The 19,113-nt window shown below is 42.6% G+C and overlaps 1 protein-coding gene across 1 annotated transcript; it reads left to right on the forward strand.

Moving 5' to 3' along the window:
* Positions 1–5,810: 5,810 nt before the first annotated feature.
* LOC144263618 (general transcription factor IIE subunit 1-like) lies at positions 5,811–12,273 on the forward strand. Its single transcript, XM_077814559.1, has 5 exons — positions 5,811–6,258; positions 8,317–8,518; positions 10,149–10,378; positions 10,910–10,927; positions 11,885–12,273. Exons 1-5 carry the CDS (start codon positions 5,811–5,813, stop codon positions 12,271–12,273), a joined length of 1,287 nt encoding a protein of 428 aa, XP_077670685.1.
* The last annotated feature ends 6,840 nt before the right edge of the window (positions 12,274–19,113 follow it).

Below are 19,113 nucleotides of genomic sequence, written 5' to 3' on the forward strand. Positions count from 1 at the left end.
GGCAATATATGTCATGTGAGTGTGGAGCTCCTATGGACAACCTCTCGTCTCCACATACAGGAACAGATATGAGCACATATGTGTAGGAGATGTGTTGTCTGATGATCAAAGGATGGAACTTGGAGTTAGGCTCTGCAGTATTCTAATCCTGGCTCTGACACCCTCTCTGGCCTTGTCTGAATTTTTCTACCTCAATTTCCCCATCTATAAATGGGAGATTATACTACCCACTTGCTTCCCTATGTCATGGAGATGTTGTGCGGATTAACTCCTTAATATTTGCGAAGGGCTCCAAAGATGAAAAATACTAGTATACATAAATAGGTTGATGACACATAGGAGTTCCATTCTCTCTTCTGCAGAATATACTCAAACTGCATATATATTTGCAAGCTGCTGTGGTTATGAAACCTTCTAAATGCAAGTTAAAACAGGTAAGGCTAAGGATCTGTTGTGCAACCAAGTAAAAGGGCTTGGGTTTAGTTTATACACACTGAAAGAGAGTTACTATCATCTTGAGGAAATAGGTAATAGAAATGAGTTTAGTAATTCCACATACCCATTAGTTCTTTTCCACATTACTGAATTAATTTTGCTCATAGCTTTAATCTTCTACAGAACAGCTAATTAAAAAGGCTACTTTTTGATTGCAACAAATAACCATAATCATTTCAATCCCTTGTCTGCTCTGGGTGTGTTTGTTTAGCAATAATATTTGCATGGTGTAATTTAAATGTTGATTTCATTCTGGTGCTAGAGAATCACTTTGAGTGTTTCTTCTTCCAGATGGCTATCAGCTGGGACTCATCATTGACAGGCCCAGGGAGAGGGTGGCAAAGAGTTAAGCTTGGGTGAGGGTTGGCTCTGAGCCCTTGGAAAAGGCTTATATCTGCTGCAAAATTAAATCAGAAACTTTCTAGGGAAAGTTGGTCCTGTATGCTCCCAGAGAGGTAATAATGAGGGGTTTAATTCAATTGCAAGGGGGTTGATTGTTTAAGACTTATTAAAGATTTTGGTATAATAAACCCCGGCATTTTAGTATTTCTAAAATGTATAAATTGATCAAACTCTCACTGATAAAATGATTGTAAGACAGTTTTTACTTTATTTCTTAATAGCTGTGGTAAGAAATTAACTTTAAGCAACTGGCTTTTTAAAATTCTGCCACACATACTGTGTAACTTGAATTCTGCTTTGATAATTGTCTACCAATTTGATAAGTAACCTTATGTAAGCCTCCTGTAAGCAAAAAAGCTCTGAGGGTAATTTCTACATTCTTTATCTGAGGCTTTTCCCAAGGAAGTCAAGCGAGTTAGCATCTTTACAACTTGATTAAGTTGCCTATGATCTAATGGAATTTGTCTATTTCTTACCAACACTGGCAAGTGATGTCTCAGGCTGGGGTGGGAGGGTTTGTTCCCACTCCTGTCTATGAGGCGGCTTTGGAGCTGTGGGATGGAAGCGCTTTCCAGCTGCAAAGCATCTTGCCTTAATAGAAATTAAATTGGTTTTGCATTTGTTTGAAAATTGAAAGTTCTGTGCAGTGTCTACTAGGCCATTTTAAATAATGCTTTATAGAGAGAGAGCGAGCTCATTCTGCTGAAACCAAATCTGATTTAACAATGGTTAGGGCCAAGGCTGAAGTCAATCAGTTTTTTAATTGATACAATTGTTTAAGAACAACTATTTTAAAAAAAACTGAAGTCACACTTGTTCAAGAAGCTGCAAATGTACCTGGCTTCCTCGCATGGGGACTTGGGATGCTGATCCTGCAAATTACTGAATGTAAATGGATCCACATTGAAGTCAATAGGGCTCTGCCTCCAAGCAGCTCAGAGATTTGCTTCTAGTCTCACAAGAAATCTGTGTTAGAGGCAAGACCAGAAACTATGGCTCCCAGCAGCTAAGTCCAGGTCTCTGCTACCAGACTACAGTGCATCCAATCGGATCACTTAATCTCTGTATCTTTATTTCTGTCTCTCAAATGGAGATAATACTGATCTGACTCCCCTGTGTGAGTATCCATCCCATAGCCCTCTTGCTTAATGCAAAGCTAGCATCTAGTTTACAGTCACTCCCATGTAATGACTTGGAGAGGTGTGTGGGAAAGAGTTCACCACCTAACAAATATGTGGGCCAACTGTCAGACCAGTGAAATTATTTTATGCAGGAGTATGTTACTAGAGGTAGCTTTAAGGGAAGGAAACTTCTATGAGGAGAAAGGGGGTGTTGGTACTACACTGTCCAGCAAGCTGCCATAATGTGTTGTGTCAAAGCAGCATTGAACAAGCTAAGGATGGGAACAGAGGAGTGGCTGAGCCACTCCTCTCTCGCCCCTGACTTTATGGCCTCAGTCAGTGGGGCTGACATGGAGCAGGATAGTCATGAGGTGACAAAAACTGACGTCTCAATGACTTGCCAGGAAGGGTGGGAGGGAACACTTTGCAAGGAGAATGGTATTCAGGAGACCTGGGACCTTACCTTCCACCACCCTCAATTACACACCTCTCCCATGCGGCACACTAGCAGCTACTTGTCTCCTGCAGCAGGAGAATAGGGCTCCTGGGTTCTACTCCTGGTTCTGCCACTAAATTCCTGGGTGACCCTAGGCAAGTCTCTTAACTTCTCTGACTCCCTATCTATAAAATGGGCATAACGTTATTGAATTACCTCACAGGGGGACAATGCATTGTCTACATTTTAATGGTTAAGTAAATTATTACGGTGCAAAGTCTATTAGTTGGTGCCTGCTGCAGCTTGGGGTAGCAGTGCACAGGGGAGACTATTCCTGTCAGTAGCCTAGCTATGCTGCCTTTCACAGAGTGTGCAGGACAGGGATGTTATCAGGATATATGTAAAATGAGAATTACTAGAAGGGGTTTGAAGGGGAGAGTGTTTGGCAGAAGCATTTGCTGTGGAAAGAGAATCTGATATATAAAGACAATGAAAGAGAAACAGCAGTGGGGCTTCTAAGCCATGCTGAAGAGGTGGCAGAGTGGTCCAAGCACAACGTTTTGAGATATTTAGCGACCAGTTCAAACGTAGGCAGGATTAGATCAGCTGTTCATCTTCAAGGTAGATAGACTGAGCTCCATGCAGTTTGCTGTGGGAAGTATTCTGGCCAGGCCCTAAAAACTGGAGCTCAGTGTGGACATTGGAGAGTATATGATGCATTTTGCAAGAGAAGGTTTTCTCAGTGTCATTACACAGACCATCCTCCCACTCAGCCACCCATCTTGTGCTGTCGTTGGCAGGTGGCCTCCACCCCAGAGGACATGGCCCTCTAGTTCAGTGGTGCTTTATGTATATATTTTGGAGAGTGTGCTGAATAAAAAATGCTGTGTAAAATGTTACAGGATACTACTCAACCTGGACATATTGAATCAAGATGTCTGCTTTCTTTGGGCCATAGCCAGGGAACAGATTTTTCCCTGATAACCTTCATTATCGCTAACGGTTATAATATCTGAATTAGAGAGTATGAGCATAAATTTTAACTAACAGGACTGATTTTGTGACAAAGGCCCCAAATCTGTGCCATGTACAAGGGCTGGAAACCAGTCACATCATCCCACCAGGGAACATTCCTGTCAAAAGGAATATTCCTTGGTAGCTATGGGCCAATGGAACACTCTTACGCTGCACCCGGTCTACATGGGTATTTTGGGGGAAGGCTGGACTAGGCCTAACCCCTCTGTGCTCTGACTCTTCTGGGTTGCTGAACACTCATTCCCTTGGGGACCATTGCAATCTGGACAGAAGTCAAGCATTTAGAAGATGGGAAATGCCAAATTAAGACTTATAGTTCAATCTCAATGCTGCCCTCTTGTGTTTATCCCTTGGAATGGTGTCATGAGGTATGTTAAACTATTTTATTCATTAATACAAGAGATCTAGGGTTGCCAACTGTGTAATCACACAAACATCCTTGTCCCACCCCTTCCATGAGGCCCTGCCCCTGCTTACTCCATCCCCCCTCCCTCCTTCATTTGCTCTCTCCAACCCTCGCTCACTTTCACCGGGATGGGACAAGGAGTTGGGATGCAGGCTCTGGGCTGGGGCCAAGGGGTTTGGAGTGTGGGAGGGGACTCTGAGCTGAGCCTGGGGCAGGAGGTTGGGGTGCAGGCTATGGGAGGGGGTTCTGACCTGGGGCAGGAGGTTGGAGTGCATGAGGGGGTGTAGGGTGCTGGCTCCAGGAAGGGGCTCAGGGCAGGGGGTTGGGGTATGTGAGGAGGTGAGGGGGGCGCTTACCTCAGGTGGCTCCCAGTTGGCAGTGCAGCAGGGCTAAGGCAGGCTCCCTGCCTGCCCTGGCTCCACACCACTCCTGGAAGTGGCTGGTATGTCCGGCCCCTAGGTGTGTGTGGGGGGGGGGGGGGGCGGGCAAGTGGCTCCATGTGCTGCCCCTTCCCCCCAGCACTGATTCCACAGCTCCCATTGGCCGGGAACCGCGGCCAACAGGAGCTGCGGGGACGGCATCTGTGGGCAGAGGCAGTGCGCGGAGACCTCCTTTCCTAGGGACCGGACATGCTAGCCGCTCTCAGATGCAGTGCAGGGCCAGGGCAGGTAGGGAGCCTGCCTTAGCCCTGCTGTGCCACCAGACTTTTATCAGTTTAAAATGTCCCGGATTGGCTTCAGTGGCCTCCTGGAAGATTAAACCCGATTCTGGGAGACTCCCGGCAAAACCGGGAGGGTTGGCAATTGTAAGAGATCACATGACACTTGCAGAGATTTCTCACTAACCTTGCACACAGTAAGTTCCAGCACAGGACATGAGATGTTCACTTACAACCTGAATTCCAATTGATGTGATCTACAAGCCAAGCTGAAAGAAAATGGTGGTCTTAAAGGTGGGATGGATGACCTTTAGAAACCAAACAAAGCATCCTGTCCTCCTCCTAACCCCATGTCCACCCCCAGAGGAGATAGCTCAAGGGAAAACTGTAAGAAAAACTCCACAAGCTTCCTCTAACGCCTTCTCCCTTGCTTTCTTCTGTAGGCTCTTACCCAGCAGTGTCCATCTGTTGTATGGACACTCACTAATACACAGCTCGGCCCAAAAGCATTCAATAGGCTTTAATATCCAGATGTGGTGGGGTTGATCAGAACCTAATAACGATTGCACAGAATTCAGATGCAGACTCAGACTCCTTTTGAAAGAGCAGCACTGCAGATGACCTGCTTTAGAACAAATCCGAGCTATCCAAACATTTACAAAGCACTTAACATTGCGTAGGCTGTATATGTAACCCACAAACCTCCTGGGTGTGGTGTTCTGGCCTATCTAGTGGTACTGAGACCATTTAGAGAGAGAGAGAGAGATTGGGTTTGCTCTACATCCTTAGCTAACAGCCATATGGCTTTTAGTTCATGCTGTAGAGCAGTGGTTCTCAACTCTGGTCCACCGTTTGCTCAGGGAAAGCCCCTGGCGCACCAGGCTGGTTTGTTTACCTGCCACATCTGCAGGTTTGGCCGATGGTGGCTCCCACTGGCTGCAGTTCGCTGCTCCAGGTGCCAGAAGCAGCGTGGGCTGAGGGATGTGCTGGCCGCCCTTCCCGCAGCCCCCATTGGCCTGGAGCGGCAAACCGCGGCAAGTGGGAGTAGCGATCAGCTGAACCTGCAGACGCAGCAGGTAAACAAACCGTCCCGGTGCGCCAGGGGCTTTCCCTGAACAAACGGTGGACCACAGTTGAGAACCACTGCTCTAGAGGCTCATGCACTGAGGCCCCAAGTTCGATCCCGCCCACCAACGACTGGGGTCTGTCAGTGTTACATATACTAATGCTCCTCTTTCTGACACAGTTTAGTTACTGATGGAAGATCAAGATGTTATTACCGAAGTCCCTGCAGCACTGAAACGGCTGGCCAAATACATGGTGCGTGGCTTCTATGGGGTAGAGTACTCACTGGTCCTTGACTTATTGATCCGATACCCCTGTGTGAAGGAGGATGACTTGTTGCTACTGCTCAAGTATGAACGCAAACAGTTGCGCACTGTCCTCAACACACTCAAGGCAGATAAATTTGTCAAGCTGCGCATGCGAGTTGAAACAGGGCCCAATGGGAAGAGTACAAGGCACAACTACTATTACATCAACTACAAGTTGCTGGTGGACGTGGTGAAGTACAAACTGGATCATGTGCGCCGGAAGATAGAAGCAGATGAGCGGGATTCAACCACCAGGTCCTCCTTCAAGTGTCCATCCTGCTTCAGCACTTACACGGACCTGGAAGTAAATCAGCTGTTTGACATATTCACAGGTATGCCAGCTAGGCTGCTCATCTGCTCTCATCCTTCAGGAAATTGTTGGCAGCATTAGATGTGTCTGCACCTGTGCACATTTTGTAATAGAACCAGGTTGGTTGGGTTTTGTTTTTGGACATTTGCCCTAAAAAAAAAGTAGAAGGAAATAACTGGGCTTTTAGAATGACCTGTGGTGAAGAGGAAGGGTATTCCTGTAGCTAAGATGCAGTCCTAGGATTCAGATTTTAGTCTCAGCTCTGCTATGGACTTGCTGTTTGACCTTGGCCAAGTAGTTTAACCAAGTTTTATGTTGTCTTTAATTTCCTCACCTGTAAAATGCAAGTAAGTTGCCCATTTCACCTGGGTGTTTTGAGGTTAAATTAATTTAATGGTTATAAATGCATGAAGATCCTGAGGCAAGATGCCATAAAATATTAATAAAATACAGTATTTCAAATTGTTTTAACAAACATTAACTAATTCTCCTAACACCAGAGGGGGAGGTATAAGCTTCCCCATTCTACAAATAGGGCAACTGAGACATAGAGGTTCAGTGTCTTCCCAAAGGCACATAGCAAGTCAGGAGCTGAGTTGGCATTACAACTCAGGAGTTTCTGCCTCCTCTTCAAGCCAACTGAACCAGAAGTTGCATTTCAGATTCACTAGACAAGGCATTGTGAGGTATGGTGCAATGGCAGTTGACACCTACACTATAAACATCTGGGTAGCTGATAAGGATGAATGACCTAGAAAGAACGAGCAAAGCTTGATTTTGAGATTGTAAGGGGAGTTTGCAGGGCTGCGCGCTGGCAAAATCCTTCTTGGCTTGTAAACTGAGCAAATTTGATCTGTAATCATTGAAACAATAAACATGGAAGCTGCTGATGGTGACACTTTTACAGAGTAGCTTTTCAGAGTAGAACTGTACACTTCAAACAGGTTCCTTGAGGTAGAGGTACTGGTTTTTACTGCAGGATTCAGCTAGAAATAGCACCATTGTGTTTAAAAGCACACTGTCAATTTAAACATCAAATCTGCCTGAAAATATTTTACCTCTTGTTCCATGTTATGTCTAAGCTGAATGAACAAGTATAAGACATTAGAGAGAAGGAATTGACTATACAGAAGATGTTGCCAAATGCACAATTTCTCTTTCCTGTGGTAGTCTGTTTGTGTGGATCTTTCATACAACAGGTGTGTCAAAATCAGAGGCAAATGTGATTGTAAAATTCTCAGTGTTCCCCAGGATTCAGAGGCAGGAACAGTATCAGCAACTGCTTTTTAACCATTTTTTTTTTTTAAAGTAAATTTGTTCATCTCTAACTTGAAATCTGTTATTTGGGCATAAGCTTTCGTGGGCTAAACCCACTTCATCGGATGCATGCAGAGGAAAATACAGTAGGAAGATACATATACAGAGAGAACATGAAAAAATGGGTGTTGCCATATCAACTGTAATGAGACCAATTATTTAAGGTGGGCTATTATCAGCAGGAGAAAAAAACCTTTTGTAGTGATAATCACGATGGCCCATTTCAAACAGTTGACAAGAAGGTGTAAGTAACAGTAGGTGGAAAAAGAATTAGCTTGGGGAAATAGTTTTTACTTTGTGTAATGACCCATCATCCACTCCTAGTCTTTATTCAAGCCTAATTTAATGGTGTCCAGTTTGCAAATTAATTCCAATTCTGCAGTTTCTCATTGGAGTCTGTTTTTGAAGTTTTTTTGTTGGAGAATTGTGACTTTTAGGTCTGAAATTGAGTGACCGGGGAGGTTGAAGTGTTCTCCGACGTGTTTTAGCCCACAAAAGCTTATGCCAAAATAAATTTGTTAGTCTCTAAGGTGCCACAAGTATTCCTCGGGTTTTTTTCACTGATACAGACTAACATGTCTACCACTCTGAAAGATTTCAAGTTGATTGTGTCCCTTCAAGCAGCATAGATGGTTGTAGCACGGAACTGAGTTGTTCTTCAAAAGTCTTATTCACTGGGGGAGCAGGTTCCTTGGCAAAGATCACTGCTGAATTTTTGCATCTTTTACTAACCTGTGAATTTCCAATGGGGATGATGTTGCAGAGACTTTCCGCTGCACCTACTGCAATGCTGAAGTGGAGGAGGATGCCTCTGCGCTTCCCAAACGAGATGCTCGAACCTTGCTAGCAAAATTTAACGAACAGATTGAACCCATCTTCGCTCTACTGCGCGAGACTGAAGATGTTGTTCTACCACATGATTTGCTTGAACCTCAGCCAACGGAAATTCCAGAGCTATCAGAAAGGTATGAAGAGAAATCCCTTCTCAATCCAAGTTATAACTTATGGAAAACCAAATGTTTTCTGGCTCACTTCTTCCAGAGCATAATTTAAGCTAAACTTGTAAATCTTTCTTCCCATTTAAGTGGAGGACAAAAAGTGGCCCAAGGTGGTGAGGTGAAATCCTGTTGACTAGAATCACGAATTGTCTTTCAAAAGGCCACTAAGGCCTATTTTTACATAAACAATTTTAGTTCTGACTCCTGCGCATCTAAACATTGGCACCTTTTCTTCACTGTGCTTTCCTTAAAACTAACAGCCTACTCCTCTCTGTATCTGCCTAAGATCCTGCTAACTACTTAAAAAATTAGAATTGACACAATTTGCTAGGCTCTCCTTTGCTTCTTTCCCTCCCTGTCATCTTATTTTTCATGCCAATCTCTTCCTTCTCCTATTATCTCCAACCCAGTTATCTGCTCTCTTGCTCCTAACTCCTTCCACTACTAACCTTAATCCCCTTCAGCCACCCACCTGTCTCAATTTCCTCATCATTGATACCATTACCAGTGACTCCTAGATCTGCCTTGTTGACAGGTTTGTTTTTTGTTTTGTTTTTTAACTTTCTCACTTAAGCCCTGTCCTTGCCTCATTTCTTAATCCTTCCTATTACCCAAGCTCTCAGCCTTGATGTCACTTTTGAGTCTCCTCTGCCTCCTTTCCTGCACTCCCAGGCCGTCAAGCACATCTTACTGCTTCTTTCTCTACACTTCCAAAGTTCCAGCCCCCCAAACTACTCATTGGCAGGCTTTCCTAACACTTCCTCGTAGACTACTGCTTTTTACTTCTTACTCGCTTACAAATAGGGATGGAGACAGAGAACTTTGAATCTTCTTGCACACCTGCCCAACAACTCCTTTGTCTCCTCTAAACTTTGTCATCCTTTCACGAAGTCTAGACTGGAGTCTCTTTAATGCTCCACTGAAACTACTTCTTGCTTAATATGTGCAAAGTTCCATGCATAGAAAATAATAAATAAGAAAACCTAAAATCCTTTTCTGTGCAATGTTCTAGTTTCATGGCTCTTTCTACTCTATTTGTCTTGTATTGTGCCTGTTTGGTGTGTGTTTTTTACCATAACTGCTTAACGTACAGAACTGTGTTATGTTTGGCATATCTGTAGTATATGGCACTCTAAAAACTCCCAATTATTAAATGTGTGTATTTACCCCTCAAACTCAAAGATTTTTTTTTTTCCACATTGGGGAGAATTTCTTGCTTCTTAAAAGTTTTATATTTCTCTCAATACTACTTTTGGCTACTCTCTTGTTCTCTTTGCTCTCTACTGTCCTGTGAAAACCATGACATTAATCCTGACAATACACTTGATCCTAAAATGTATTCTAGAAAAGGGTATGCAGCTATTAACAGCTCAGAACCACACGTTAATCATGGGTTGGGGAGGAGATAATTTTATCTCAAGATACAGTGTAGCTGGCCAAACTGAAATTAATCTTGTGTCAGTTTCCTTGATTGAGAGATGAGGTGGTGGTGTGTTTTTGTGTGTGTGGCGGGGGTAGGGGGGGGAAGACTTTTAAATCCCCTGAGGTTTTGGGAGAGTGACTCTCTGCAAGCAAGAATTAAACTTTTTTCCTTCAGCTTTGAACAGAGGGTATGTTCAAGCATCCTGGACTCCAGTATCCATCTTGAGAAATGGGCCAACAAGAATTCCTCTGTCAGTAATATGTATGTTCAAAACTTGGTCATTGATTTCCAAGAGTCTGAGCCAAAGAAGAAAGGGAAGGAAAAAGTGACTAAAGAACATCCTATATGGATGTCCCAAAGTACTGTACAAGGAGCATCTTCAAATGCAACTGATTCCAATATTGGTAAGACAAAGTTTGAGAACCTAAGATTTGAATGTATGGTCATGTGTTGATATGGCTGTCTCGTTAGGAATGTACTGTAATTAATTCTCTCCTCACCCCCACATTAGTAGCTGGTGGATGCTCAGCACTTATGAAAACTGTCCTCATGTAGGGACCTAAATACAGATTTAAGAACCTTGCTTTATGCACCAAATCCTGGAAAATCCCAGTCTTTTAGTAGCCTTATATTTTAAAATGTCTTCTTGAATGATGTATTCTGTGTAACAACACATCTTTGTAAAGCTCTTCTCAATCTGGGAAGAGCAGGAAACTGAATGCTTCTTTAGAGATATTTATATCTGTACAAGTACCTGTGTAGGGAGACTTCTGCTAGTAGAGGGCTCTTTAATCAAGCAGACAAAAGCTTGACAAGATTCAATAGCTGGAAGCTGAAGCTAGATAAATTCAAGCTGGAAATAAGGTGTATTAACAGGGTAACTAACCATTTGAACATCTTGCCAAGGAATGAGGTGGATTTTTCATTCCTTGAAGCCTTTAAAACAAGATTGGGTATCTTTCTAAAAGATACATTCTAGCTCAATCAGACATTATGACCTGTGATATATAGGAAGTAAGATTAATTGATACTAGTTCCTTCTGGCCTTTACAAATATAAATCTATACAGAGCAAGATTTTTCAAATGCTAGTAGTGATTCAGCATGTTCACTTAGACACTTTAAAGTGTACTAACTTTCAAAAAGTGCTGAGCACTCCCCTTTGAAAACTGGGTGCTTTTTGGGCACCAAGTTTGAGAGAGACCTTATTCACTAGTCACTTATGAAAACGCTGGCGTCGGACTCCAATAGCTGAACATGAAGTTTGGATTAGATTTATGAACAAAGATCCAAAGGTTTAAAGGAATATTCTGTGTATAAGGCTGGGGGTCCAGTCTACTGATAAACAGGAAACCAGTATTAACAACAGAACAAACCATTAAAGTAGGTCAGTTTAATCAAATATGATCTTGTTCAGAATTCTTCAGTAGAAGAGTAAGTTATATAAAGTGCCAGATGCAACTACAAAAAATATCTTCAGTGGCTCAATGCTGCTTCTGTAACTTAAATAAGAAGCTATATTTCAAACACAAATCTAATTTTATTTCCTAACTGATACATCTGGTGCTGAATTACAGAAGAACCAGGGTGCCATGTCTAGAAAACCATTGAAACAGGTATGCTCAATATCAGATACAATAACTACAGCTGAGATGGCTCTCTATATATTTTAAAGGAGAGCTGGAGGTGCATTTACTGTCCATCTCTTTCCATCCCATTTTAATACACTTCATATACCCTGCTTATAAATGAACAGGAAAACACTCATTCCATTCGCTTGTGAAAGATGTCTTATAATCCTTTGATTGCAATTGTCAAACTTAAATAGGATTGTTCAAGTGGAAAATTACTGGTCTGTTTACATGTTAATTGCTTGTGGCTTATTTGATGCTCTCTTGTTTTTGGGAACAGAAATGTCCAAAGAAACGGATGACTGTGTTAAGGAGGCTGTTACTGATAATGAAGTAATAAGGACCCTTCTCATCCATGAATCTAAGTCTTCCTCTGGCACAGGGCATCCCCCTCCTCGTGCCAAAAACAAACTGCATGAGTCAGAAAGTGACACCAGTGAATCAGAGGAGGAGGCCAAACATGCAAAACCTGTGGTAGTTAAAGCAGCAGGGAGTGACTTGGAACAAGAGGAGCAGGAAACACTGGATCCGACAGTAATGGTTGCTGGACAGGCCCACTTGTACAGTGAAGTTAGTGACAATCCAGAGCTAGTGTCACTTATGACAGATGAAGAGAGAGAAGTTTACATCAAGGTGGGACAAGAAATGTTCCAGTCTGTCTTTGAGTAAATGCATGAATTAAAAAGCAGTTGTTATACCGCTCGTGTAAGTTTAGATGTTCTGTGAAGTTCTTTCTGTAGCTTAACCTACAGTAGTTGTCGGGTGAAACAAATGTAAAGTTCAGGATATTTTTGTGAAGGTGGTGGTGAGGTCTGAATCTGCTCCTTGGAGAGCCTGCTATTTATTTTTTGCTCATGTTATTTCTCTAAAGCAACAAAGTGAAGATGTTGCAGATAACCTTGGTTGGTTTCAGTCTAGAGCAGGGGCAGGCAAACTTTTTGGCCTGAGGGCGGCATTGGGTTTCAAAAGTTGTATGGAGGGCCGGTTAGGGGAGGGGGGGCGTGGCCTGACGACTGCTCCTCCCCCACCGCTGCACCATCCAACCCTCCCTTTCCTTCCTGACTGCCTCTCCCCCCCGGAATCCCTGCCCCATCCACACCCCCACTTCCTGACTGTCCCACCAGGACCCCTGCCTCCATTCAAAACCCTATTCCGGCCCTCTGACCTCCCTGACCCCTCTCCACCCCCCCCCAACTACTCCATGAACTCCCTTGCCCTCTGTCCAACCCACCTGCCCCCTTACCGCGCACAGAGCACCGGCTCAGGCCAGGCTCTGCAGCTCCCCCGCCCAGAGCATGGTGCTGGTGGTGCAGTGAGCTGAGGCTGTGCAGGAGGGGGAACAGCAGGGGCTCAAGAGCCGGACATGAGGGTCCCATGGGTTGTAGTTTGCCCACCCCTGATCTAGCGTATTTAAATTGTTTTTATTTCCATATAGTTCCTGTTTGTGAAACAGTCCTAAATTTTGTTTAATATGCTAAGTATTGTACTCACTTTTGCTTAATATGCTAAGTATTGTAACGAAAAGACAAAATGTAATGCTTTAATTACTTTAGAAGCAGGAATCATCCTGTTTGATCAATAAATAAATTGCAACAGGACACAATTGTCTGAGTGCTAAAATATATGCCTAAAACCAAGTGACAGTCAGAACCTAAATATTAAAAGATCTAACAGGTCATGTAATCCATCTCCCTGCCAAGGCAATGTTAATTTCCCTTTCTTGATAAGCGAGTTAAACTCATTGTTGCTGTAACTCCTTCATGCCAATGTGTCCAATAATTCTTCTGGAGTGTATGCTTATACTGAGGTGGAGTATTACAGGCAGACAGAACAATCACAAAGGGATGTCCCTGCAACAAATCCCTGCTCCCAGATTTCTCTTTCTAGAGTTAATACTAATACTTGAAATCAAAGCAATGAACAGTCATAACAGCTTGACAGATAATTTAAAAAGAAGATTGTCTGGATTAGCAAAACTGTCCAAACAAACAAACCCACACAGTTAAGAGAGATTACCAAGTGTTCTGCAACTGATCCCTTTTGGGATGGGGAGAAATTTAAAAAATCTCAGGGTAAAGTGTGAGCTGAAGTCCTGGAGAAGAAGTGGGGTCGATGACGTGGGCTGTAGCTCACGAAAGCTCATGCTCAAATAAATTTGTTAGTCTCTAAGGTGCCACAAGTACTCCTTTTCTTTTTGCGTATACAGACTACCACAGCTGCTACTCTGAAATCCATAGGAATTTGACATCATTCATAGAGCCAAGGCCAGAAGGGACTATTGCAATCATCCAGTCTGACCTCCTGTACAACACAGGCCACAGAATTTACCCATAATTCCTAGAGCACATGTTAAAAAAAATCTCCAACCTGATTTAAAAATTGCCAGGGATAGAGACTCCACCATGACCCCTACCTAGTAAACTGTTCCAATGATTAATTACACCCACTATTAATTTATTTCCAGTCTTAAGTGCTGCAGTGTGTTAGCCTTTGTCTGCTAGATTGAAGAGCCCATTATTGAACAGTTATTCCCCTCTAAATATTTATAGACTAATCATGTCATCCATTAGCCTTCTCTTTAAGATCAATAGTGTGCTCTTTCAATCTGTCTCTATAAGGCATCTTTTTCTAATCCTTTTCAATCTATCAACATCCTTTTTGAATTGTGAGTACCAGAACACGACATACCATTACAGAAGAGATTGCACCAGATATAGAGGAAAAATAACTTCTACTTTTATTGAAGATTCCCTTCTTTATGCATCCCAGGCTGGTGTTTGCTCTTTTGGCCAGGGTCACACTGGGAGCTCATGTTCAGTTGATTATCCACCATGACCCCCAACTCTTTTTCAGAGTCAGCTTCCCAGAATAGAGTCCCCCATCCAGTAGGTTCGTATGGTCTGTTTGTTCCTAGATGCATATGTTAACAATTTAGCTGTATTAAAACATTCTTTGTATGTACCCAGTTTACCAAGTGATCCACACTGCTCCGAGTCAGTGACAGTTCTATTAATTACTTACCACTTCCCCAACACGTCAGCTGCAAACATTTTCAGTGATTTTATTTTCTTCCATAGCCTTAACATTAAATTGCATATGTTCAAGAACTGATGCCTGCAGGCCCCCCACTAGAAACATCTGCTCAGTGATGATTCCATGTTTACAATTCAAGACCTATCAGTTAGTTAAACCCACTTAATAGCATTCTATTTTTTTAATCAAGGTTGTGCTTTTTTTAGTCATGAAGCTTCAGGCTGCATTGGTAAATCAGAGGTAAAGCTTACATTGTTCTATGAAAGTAAATACACTCAGATTTACCATGTTACTTTGGTTTTGTAACTAGATTATGCTTCAAGCAGTAGTGGCAGGTACTGTATTATGCCTTTGGTCCCTAAAGGGTTCCTGGCCCATTCCCTTTTGATGTACTATTTCATTTCCTCTAAGCAATAGTTACCTTTCCTAGGTATATAGTGTTCTTGAGTACCTCTTTGCCCCTGTATCATGTTTGATGATGAAGCCACCAGAACACTGGCTTAAGTCTACTTTCTCTTGCAATCCTATTTAAAGTGCTACACACCTTTCTGGTATTATGTAAATGTAATCTAAGTTATGCAACTCTAATAATAGGATGATTAGGCTGAGGAGGGAAGGGTAAGTTCACAGGATCCATGGACAAACTACAGCCCACAGGACCATCCTGCCTGGCCCTTGAGCCCCTGGCCCCTCCCCTGCTGCATCCCCCCACAGCCTTACTTTGCCACTCTGCCAGTGCTCTGGCCTGCTGCTCTGAATGGCAGGGTAAGGGGGAAGTTGGATAAGGGGGCAGGAGGTTGCAGGGGACAGTTAGGGATGGAGGTGTGGATAGGGATTGGGGCAGTCAGGGGAAGATTGGTTGGGGCAGAGGTTCAGGGTGGGGGGGTTGGGATGGAGAACAGGGTGGTTGGATAGGCATAGGAGTCCTGAGGAGGCAGGGAGGGTGCGGGATATGGGGCAGTCAGTGGACAAGGAGCACGGGGGGTTGGATGGGTCGGCAGTTCTGAGGGGGGCAGTGGACCAGGCTATTTGGGGAGGCACAGCCTTCCCTACCCAGCCCTCCTACAGCTTTGCAACCCCAATGTGGCCCTCAGGCCAAAAAGTTTGCCCACCCCTGGACTAGAACTACAGTTGGAAAAGTGAGGCATTGTCATGAGAACTATTTTAGCTTGGTGGAAAACACAGAAGCACCTCTATTCCACAGTAGATACATCTTACAAAAGGCAATAGCTCTAAGGCAGGGGTCTTTTTGCCATTTCAAGTGTTCGAACACTTGTCAAAATGGGGGACTGTAAAGATATAGAAGTGATACCTGGATCAGCCCACCGATAACCATACTACAGCATTTAGCCTCAAACCATTTTTCTTGACGAATGAAATGTTGGGAGCCCTCAGTGTAACTGATGTGAAAGTGAGTCCTTGAGACATTCTGCCTGAGGGCTAGTCTGTCTGCTCAGTTCTTTATTAAACAGCTGAAGTTGGAAGTCTAGACACAAGACAGCTGAGGCCTTGGGCCAGGTGACTACTCACATGTACAACCCAAGCATTGACTATAGTGCTTTAGGAAAACTTCTGCTGTCTACCAAAGCGACAGACTTAAACAGTAGACATAGCTCTTTCTATTCATTTTCCCTGTGGTGGATCAATGCTGACATGTGGGTGAATTCAGAGAATGCCTTGTTCAAGGAACTTTGAAATTCTAAAGAACATCTTAAAGCACTCATCACTATGAAAAGGTAAAAAGAAAAGCTGTAGCTCCTAAAAGCTTATGCTCAAATAAATTGGTTAGTCTCTAAGGTGCCACAAGTACTCCTTTTCTTTTTGCGAATACAGACTAACACGGCTGTTACTCTGAAACCTATGAAAAGGTAGTGATTTCTCCTACTCTAACTGTTGTAACTGCAGCAGGGAAGACTGTTTTGACCAATAAATACTGCAACCAATCTTTAGTTCAATGGCTTAAGTGGCATAACCATCTGGCAGATTCCTAGGCCCATGTTTGAACCATATGTTCAAATACAGTATCTGCAGGCTTCAAGATTACCACACAGCTTAGGGGTGTCTTTTTGGCTCTGAGCAAAAAGCAAACAATCCTTATCACAATTTAATCTCTATAGAGAATAGAGAGGCTTGTCCCCTCTGTCCATTTCTCTCCGTGCCCCCCCCCCCCCTCCATTTGTACAGAAGTTGTGCAGTAGTGAGGAGCAATTATTAGTGGGTCTGTATTACTCCTCTCTTCTGGACTCAAGCAGCAATGCAGCTGCTGAACTTGTTCCCCCAGTTGGAGAGAATGACTTCGACTGTCCAATGATCATCAAACAATAAGGAAAGGAACTACTCAAAGGATGCAATTACTGGAGCCCCAACGTCAGGGATGCTTTCTGCACCATGTAGGGAAACAGCCAAAAGAAGATAGAATTAGGATAAAGAGTGAAACATTTAAGTCAGGTATTTCAAAAGTTACAGTTCTCATAGGTGGTACCAAAAGGCCCTAATGGTGATAAAATACAAGCTATTTTTATATTTGTCTATAGTTCAATAATATACTGCTATTAATTTTAAATTAGTTGATACCCTAAACATGAATATTCACTTTAAGGATTTGGCTAAATAAAAATAAGTGCTCAATATACCTGAACTAAGAAGTTAGCAATTGAAAGATTGTGGTGTTGATAGCCACGGAAATCTGCTTAGTTCAAGTATTGATTTGTACTGTCAAGTGTTAACTCTAGGTTTCAAATTGGCATTTTGTAAATAAATGTTAGTTAAGAATTATTAGTCTTGCTTATTGAATGTGTAATGGTGTTAGTTTCTAAAATCTTGACTGTATGCTAATATCTGAACTGTTAAGTGTATTCAGTTTACATTAAGGTTACAAAATTCAAAGAGTCTAGAAATGCCAAAGTTCAAAAGTAAGTGAACTGGACAGAGCTGGAACAAGGTAAGATTTACTTTGTAATTAGCTAGCAGATGGATGTGGAAGACGCAACTACAGTTAAAATTGGGGTACAGAAGCAAGGAACAGGCTACATGTCTTGAACTTAGAGCCCAGTAGTTTGGTGTGTGTGTGTGGGTTTTTTTGTTTGAGGAATAGCACTGATAGTTTCAAACTTCTTATATATGGGATCACATTACCTTGGAGGAGGGGGCAATAGGCAAGTCTTTGAGATCATCCTTGGGAACAATGACCAATGCAAGTGTTAACTGAAACTGACTCTTGTAAATTAGGCAGTTAAAAATGAAATATTAGAAGTCTCCCTCAACACTGCCTTCCCTATGAAATTTGTCACTGGGTGCTATTCAAGTTCACTGTTTTATTACGTGGCAGTGACTTTGAGGCACTGCCCTTTACACCAGGGAATCATCAGACACACTCTTGACAAACTAAACACAACTGAATCCAGTCAGTTCATACGTTAGAAGTGGTTTGTGATTATGCCAATGTAGTTTTACAGTCACATTTTCCTATTTCTTAAATTTTGCTTGTTGTGTAGAAGACCTACTACAAACAAAGGGGGAAAACTGATTATACAAGAAGTACTCTCAAATGCAGATCAAAAACTTCTACTCCTTGTTACAGTAAATTTAGATATGAAACAATTGTAGGCAACTATATTTTCAGAGCCATTTAAATTGTTTGCAGTATTTACAGCAATGTTGGGCTCACCCTCATAAATTGTGTAAGGGTTTTTTTTTTTTTTTTTTTAAATCCAGCATGTAGGAAATAGTAATGATTTCTATCTCCTCTCCAAAAAGTTAAGTGAACTCATAAAAATTAAGTAGATTAACTTAGAAAATATGGCTGGTTGTGGGAGGCAGAATTCAGAGAACTTAGAACATATGAATGCTTCCATTTAAGGCTACATTTACTCTTCAAGCTAGGGGTCTGATGCCCAGCTCTTCTGCAGATGCTCAAGGAGAGCTAGCCTGAGTATAAACAGCAGTACGTCTGAAGCAGCACAGGAAGCAGTAGTACATACTCACAGGATTCAGAGATAGTGTATTCAGCACGGCTAAGTCATACCAGTGCCCCTGCCACCACAGCTACACTAATACTCCTGCTAGCTCTTATACATGCTCACACTAGGTTGATATGTGAGTTGGCACTCCCAGCCCTAGGTCATAGTGCAGATGTAGTCCAAGATGACAAACACTCCTGTTTTCCTTACAAACATCAATCATCTGCACGGGCACATAACAGCTACACCTATATAGTACTGTACCAGGTGAAGGGGAAAAATCTGTGGGATTTTTTTTTTTTTTTAAAAGAAAGCTACCCTTCCCCACCACATAGATTGATAGGACAACTAGTTTTCCTAGGCCAGGAAAACTGATAGTATCCCTTTGAATGGCACACTCTACTCTCTACAAATAAGCATTCACTACTAAGCACTTCATGTTGTCCAGGAGAGCAGGATGCCTTCACGCAGCATCATCAGAACTTCTCCAGCAACTGTAAAATAAGGGCTCAAAGAC

The sequence above is a fragment of the Eretmochelys imbricata genome, chromosome 4 (assembly GCF_965152235.1).
Source record: "Eretmochelys imbricata isolate rEreImb1 chromosome 4, rEreImb1.hap1, whole genome shotgun sequence".
NCBI classification, from domain to species: domain Eukaryota; kingdom Metazoa; phylum Chordata; order Testudines; family Cheloniidae; genus Eretmochelys; species Eretmochelys imbricata.